Here is a 7,409-nt window from a genome sequence, read left to right as displayed (position 1 = left end):
GCCCTGACACACCAACTAGACACAGAGACAAGTCAAGGCCCTGACACACCAACTAGACACAGAGACAAGTCAAGGCCCTGACACACCAACTAGACACAGAGACAAGTCAAGGCCCTGACACACCAACTAGACACAGAGACAAGTCAAGGCCCTGACACACCAACTAGACACAGAGACAAGTCAAGGCCCTGACACACCAACTAGACACCGAGACAAGTCAAGGCCCTGACACACCAACTAGACTCCGAGACAAGTCAAGGCCCTGACACACCAACTAGACACAGAGACAGGTCAAGGCCCTGACACACCAACTAGACACAGAGACAAGTCAAGGCCCTGACACACCAACTAGACACAGAGACAGGTCAAAGCCCTGACACACCAACTCAAGAGACAAGTCCCCTGACACACCAACTAGACACAGAGACAGGTCAAAGCCCTGACACACCAACTAGACACCGAGACAAGTCAAGGCCCTGACACACCAACTAGACACCGAGACAAGTCAAGGCCCTGACACACCAACTAGACACAGAGACAGGTCAAGGCCCTGACACACCAACTATACACAGAGACAAGTCAAGGCCCTGACACACCAACTAGACACAGAGACAAGTCAAAGCCCTGACACACCAACTAGACACCGAGACAAGTCAAGGCCCTGACACACCAACTAGACACCGAGACAAGTCAAGGCCCTGACACACCAACTAGACACCGAGACAGGTCAAAGCCCTGACACACCAACTATACACAGAGACAAGTCAATGCCCTGACACACCAACTAGACACAGAGACAGGTCAAAGCCCTGACACACCAACTAGACACCGAGACAAGTCAAGGCCCTGACACACCAACTAGACACCGAGACAAGTCAAGGCCCTGACACACCAACTAGACACAGAGACAGGTCAAGGCCCTGACACACCAACTAGACACAGAGACAAGTCAAGGCCCTGACACACCAACTAGACACCGAGACAAGTCAAGGCCCTGACACACCAACTAGACACAGAGACAAGTCAAGGCCCTGACACACCAACTAGACACCGAGACAAGTCAAGGCCCTGACACACCAACTAGACACAGAGACAAGTCAAGGCCCTAATTAAATAGATTTAATTATTTCATGGTACTTTTATTTCATAAGTCCACATTTATTTATTTCAACGTGATGAATAAAATGGCAAAAATTGTTAAAATTGTCCTGTTGTTGGTCTGCCAAAGAAGTCCCATTCACCTTGTTCTGAATGTGAGAGATAGCCTTGCCCCCTGATTTGCATACAATAACTTGAAATAAATAGGAGAGTGAAATAAATAAATGTGGCATTAGGAAATAAAAGTCTCTTGAAATAAATAAATGTGGACTAATGAAATTAAAGTACCATGAAATAATTAAATCTATTTAATTATGTATGTATTTATTGCCTCATTCATTTATTTCATGATGTATTTCAAAGGCATATTTATGTATTTATTCATTTATTTATGTATTTATTCATTTATTTAATTGTGAATAAAACGGCATTCCACACTGACACACCAACACTCAAGGTCAGTTTAAAAGATTTTCGTCTGATTTTGAGAGACTCTAGTCACGCACAGTTTCCGGGTTAGCTCTCCACCAATCAGATTATCGGCTCGGTGTGTCAGCGTCTTTAGAAACTCTTCATGTGTGGTGCGTTTGAGTTTAAATTATGAGGATTGTCTTACTCTGCTGTCCAAAAGGCACGGGGTTCTGAGGCAGGAACGGCTGGTTCAGGTTCCCCAACATGTTGACCTGCAAACAACCACATTGGACATTTTAAAACTGTGTTCATACACAACTTTTAACCAACATTTTCAGACATTGGACTAATATTTATGACATTTTACTTATATTTTTTTGGCCTTCTTAACATGTTATTTAAATTTTTCTGTTCGATAATAACGTTTTTTGTTAAGTGAACATTATTCTACTTCTGTACGTCACATTTAAACACTTTTCAAAATGACAAAATCTGAGAAGTGTTTAAATATGGGCCCGATTAAATCAGTCAAACATATATATTCGCCCCCAAAAAAAATCATTTTAATTTACAGGGTTTTTGCAGGTTTCACCAAGTCAAATGTAAGACTCTTTAAGACCTTTTTAAGACCATTAAGTATTAAATTTAAGACCTTTTTCACGACATCAACTAAGCCCTAAATTTCAAGCCAATTATCGCTAAACTTGCACTATCCCCAAAGCTGAAGAATAAAATAGTTTTATGTCTGTGGTACACTCTGAAAGAGACTCGGGGCAGTAACCCGAAAGCTGATTGGCTCCAATATAAGTTGCATGTTGGTCTCATTTGTAGTCGTAATACAGCGAGTTAGATTTGGACTACAAAAGAAAGAACCACAACACCACAGAATAATAAAAGGAGCATTAAAGTTAGCGTTACTTGGATGTAGGAAAGTTAAGACCCGTTTAAAATTATTTAAGTCCTAGAACACAATACTGGAGCGATTTTTGTTTTTACAACACAGATCACAAAACCTACATCAATATAATGCACATTGTGACACACAACACACAGAGACAGACACACACACACAAACACACACAGACAGACACAAACACACACAGACAGACACAAACACACAGACAGACAAACACACACACAGACAGACAAACACACACACAGAGACAGACACAAACACACACACAGAAAGACACACACACACACACAGACAAACACACACAAGACACACACAGAAAGACAGAGGTGCACACACACACACAGAGAGACACACACAGACAGACACACCAGACAGAGAAACAGACACACACACACACACACACAGAGAGAGACAGAGAGACACACACACAGAGAGACAGAGGTGCACACACACACACACACACACACACACACACACACACACACACACACACACAGACAGACAAAAACACACACACACAGAGAGACAGAGAGACACACACAGAGAGACAGAGGTGCGCGCACACACACACACACACACACACACACACACACACACACACACACACAGAGACACACACAAGACACACACACAGAGAGACAGATGTGCGCACACACACACACACACACACACAGAAATAACGAGCGATGGGCTCACCGGCTGCTGCATGCTGACGGTGGGGGGGGCCGTGGGGTTGTAGAAGGGGGCGGGGCCTGCCTGGCTGAAGGGGGCGGGGCCTGCCTGGCTGAAGGGGGCGGGGCCTGGCTGCATGTTGAAGCTCCCTCCCGGCTGCATGTTGGGCTGAGCCGGGAACGCCATGGGCCCCGCGGGGGGGAACTGCGCGTTCATGGGCTCCGGGAAGCACTGGGGGCCCCCCCCCATGCTGAAGTTCTGCTGCGGGGGGAGGGGGTTTTCGTACATGGGGGGGGCCATCGGCCTCATGGGCTGCTGCAGGTTGTGTTGAGGCGGGAACCTCATCGGGCCCTGCTCGTACAGCGGGGGCCCGCCCTGATGGTGCACGCTGGGGAGGTCAAACCTGGGGCCCCCCTGCTGGCCCGGGCCCTCAAACCGCATCGGGCCCATCTGGTTTGGAGGGCCATCGAAGCGCATTGGTCGCTGCTGCTGCTGCTGGAAGCCCATTGGTCCAGAGCCAGGGCCCGGTGCCATGTTGGTATCGAAGCGGCGAGGGCCCTCAAAGCGCTGCATGGGGCCATCAAAGTGTCCCGGGCCCTCAAATCTGACGGGGGGCTGCTGCTGACCCCCACCGATGGGACCCTCGAACCTCACCGGGCCCTGAGGGTGAGGCGGACCGTCGAAGCGTCCCATTGGTCCGTGAGGTAGGGCTGCTCGATTATGGGAAGAAAAAAAAAAAAAAAAAAAAAGATTTGAGGTCAGTTTAAAGTCACTAAAGTTAGGACTAATAACTAAATTAATATGAGAGGAAGATGGGAGGCTGAAGGGAGGAATGAGGTGTTCAATGTCAGTGGGAATGTTGAGATCTGGGTTGGAGAAGCCAATTTAACCGATACGTTTCAGACCTTTTACAAATGTGTTTTGGAACTTTTACGGAAAAATTTTTTTTTAACGCCTTAGAAATATTTTTTACAAATATTTTTAAACTCCTTTCCAAAGACTTTTTTTTTTTTTAGGAATTCTCGTTAATTTTTTCGATTTTACTTTTTATTTCATTTACAATTTTTATAGTTTAATTTGCAAGTTTTTTTATTTATTAAACTTTTTTAAAAATCGTGATATATATATATAAAATTTCAGTCCGTATTGAAATCACGATAATTTATAATAATAACTTATATATATATATAACTTATATTATATATATAACTTAATAATAACTTCTGGAAAGATGTTGCAATTATTTAACTTAAAAAACAGTGGAAAAAGTTACATAAATCAACAGTAAAAAAAACCTAACCGTGTAATTTACCTTAATACTTTTCCTATTTTAAAAAAAAATTTCCATTCAGAACACGAGAAAAAATCTGAGTTTACTGCAAAACCTAATGAGCTAAATAACAGTTTCTCTCGATTATTCTGGTTATGTGATGATTGGGAGCGGAAATCATAATCCAGGGTTCATTTTTTCAAATATGCTGCACTATTGGTGCATAAATTGCCGATTTCCGTGCAAAATATGCGGTTACTTGCATGATTTCATAATCCCCGCATTTTCGTTGCAAAAAAGTCCCATAATATATCTTAGCAGAAAGTTGAAAAAATTTTGTGTTTACTACACACAAGAGCAGAAAGCTATCTTAATATCTGATGTCTACTCAAATCTCTGTGTTTAAGGGCTCCTGCTGTCTATATTATTATTATTATTATTATTATTATTATTATTATTATTATTATTATCATCATCAATGATTTTTGAAAGTGTGTCTCTTGTATCTTTTATTACCCTCTGTTTAGACTATTACTTTAATTTTTACTTTATTATATTATTTGTATATATTTTTGTATCTTATTTCTTTACTTATTGCAATGACTGAATATCTGTAAACTATTTTTGGAAATTAAGTTTAAAAAATGCAGAGAATCACTTTTTTTTCTCCGTTTCATCAAACCGCAATGTCATCACATAAAATTGCATAAATATCATATAGCATATTCCATCGCATTTTTTAAGAAAACGTGCTGTATAATCAAGGATTCTTACTTACTTACATATATACATACATATATACATACACATATATACACACACATATACACACACACACACTTTTGTTCTTTGGCTTTTAATTCTGTGAGGTATGTGGTCCACTGTGGTGTTTATTCTCTTTTATTCTTTCTGTATTTTATAAATTTTTAAACCTGATGTTTTTATTTTGTTTAAATAATTTTATGTGAATTGTTTTGTATGTTCTGAGTCTTTGTGTTTGTAAAATGTGCTATAGAAATAAAGTGGATTGGATGTAGGGCTGAACGATTAATTGCATTTGCGATATGTTAAAACGCGATTTCCTAATCGCAAAGGCTGCGATTTGGTCTCGATTTGATGACTCGCGAGAGCAAATCAGTCTGCACTCCGCAGAGAAAGCATCAACTTAGCACGCTAACGCTACACCGTACCTCGAGCTGATCTCTGTCATTCAAACAACTCTGAGTTGAAGTTTAAATCTTTTACAGCCAGTTTAATAAAATGAAGGGTTTCCATACATGCAGTTAATGGATACAGGCACGCAGAACTGAAGGCTCGGTTGGCTCGTTACGTTAGCTGCTGGTGGTCTTGCCGTGAGATTAACTGTACTAATGACACCGATGAAACACCGCAGACACGCTGCTGTGAAAGCTCCCCGAACGGTGTAGCGTTAGCGTGCTAAGTCGATGCTTTCTCTGCGGAGTGCAGACTGATTTGCTCTCGCGAGTCATCAAATCGAGACCAAATCGCAGCCTCTGCGATTAAGAAATCGCGTTTTAACATATCGCGATATTATCGCAAATGCAATTAATCGTTCAGCCCTAGTCCTACGATTAAAATCAATTAACTGCACAGGCCTACCGTGGGACATGTGGGGGCCATCGAACCTCTCGGGCATGTTGTGATGAGGCGGTCCGCTCCCCCCCCCACCACCCCCCACCACCACCACCACCACCCCTGCCGTTGTTGAACCTGCGGGGCCCCTGGTGGTGGTGCGGTGGCCCTTCGAAGCGCGGCGAGTCGTCGTAGCGGCTGCTCTCGTACCACCCCCCCTGTGGGCTCGGTCTGGAGGGGCCCATGTGTCCCGGCCCGTCGTAGCGCTGCTGCTGCTGCGGCGGCGGCGGCGGCGGCGGGTGTCCGGCTCCGTCGTGCGGCGGCGTGTGTCCCGGCGAGTCGCTGTGCTGTCTCACGGGCGCCAGCGGCCCGCCACGCGGCTTCAGGATGGACTTCGGGGGCGGGAGAGGGTGATTAGGGGGGGCGTGGGGGTCCAGACTGAGGGGTCCGTCGTCCGAGTGCTCGCTGTTGGGGCTCTCAAAGCGCGGACTGAGCTCCGCGAGCTCCGCGAGCTCCTTCTGGTGCAACGGAGACAGGCGCTCGCGCTCGATCCGGGGCGCCGGGGCCTCCAGACCGGCCGGGCTCGGGGAGGTCATGTGGACTCCGGTGCCGGCGAGCAGCGGAGGCGGAGGCGGCGGCGGGACCTCTGGTCTCCGTGGGTCGCCAGGCGGGCCGTACCGGCGCGGCGCGTCGTAGCCGCTCTTCTGCACCTCGCGTTCGGCGAAGCGCTGTCGCTCGGTCAGCGGCGAGGTCCACTCCCGCTCGCCTGGAAACGACAAGAGACGTGAAACAGCGTCAGAGACCTCGAGACATTCACTCGTGATTTGAGGTGTTCAGACTTTAAATAACAGGGTGAGATTAAACAGGGTTCATACGCATTTTAACCAATACTTTAACCATGACTTTACCATGACTTTTTGGCAAATGTCCATGACTATGTGTTCCTGAAAATGTCAGTCGACATTATACAATAAAAATACTAATCTTCCATGACTTTTTCATGACTTTTCCATGACTATTCGGCAAATTTCCATGACTATGTGTTCCTGAAAATGTCAGTCGACATTCTCCAATAAGAATACTAATCTGTTAAAGTTGACCCTCAGAGGTTTAACTATAAATTAATGATAATGTATGTGGTTCATAGAGGGATTCTTAATATTGCTCCCCGAATACAACGCTGAGGTTAAGACAACGTGAAAATACATTTATTAAATCACATATTATTATGCTGTGTGTTTAAAAATAAATTCCATGATTTTTCCAAAACTTTCTGGGTCTTTTTATGTTTCCAAAACCTTTCCAGGCCTGGAATTTGCATTTTTCCAATTCCATAACTTTTCCAGCTTTTTTCAAAACGTATGAACCCTGTTAAAGTTAACTTTGACTTTAAATAACAGTGTGAGATTAATGTTAACTTTGACTTGCGTGTCCACAAATCAATCATTG

The 7,409-nt window shown here is 44.3% G+C and overlaps 1 protein-coding gene across 1 annotated transcript in view; it reads right to left on the bottom strand.

Moving 5' to 3' along the window:
- The window catches only part of pcf11 (PCF11 cleavage and polyadenylation factor subunit), a 42,417-nt gene that overhangs the window by 8,953 nt on the left and 26,055 nt on the right, over positions 1-7,409 (bottom strand). Inside the window, 4 exon segments of the mRNA XM_028595093.1 lie at positions 1,715-1,781; positions 3,122-3,807; positions 5,988-6,081; positions 6,083-6,726. Of these exon segments, the coding sequence (XP_028450894.1) occupies positions 1,715-1,781; positions 3,122-3,807; positions 5,988-6,081; positions 6,083-6,726 (1,491 nt within the window).

The sequence above is a fragment of the Perca flavescens genome, chromosome 13 (genome assembly GCF_004354835.1).
Source record: "Perca flavescens isolate YP-PL-M2 chromosome 13, PFLA_1.0, whole genome shotgun sequence".
NCBI classification, from domain to species: Eukaryota; Metazoa; Chordata; class Actinopteri; order Perciformes; family Percidae; genus Perca; species Perca flavescens.
This window is presented reverse-complemented; position numbering and strand designations above follow the sequence as displayed.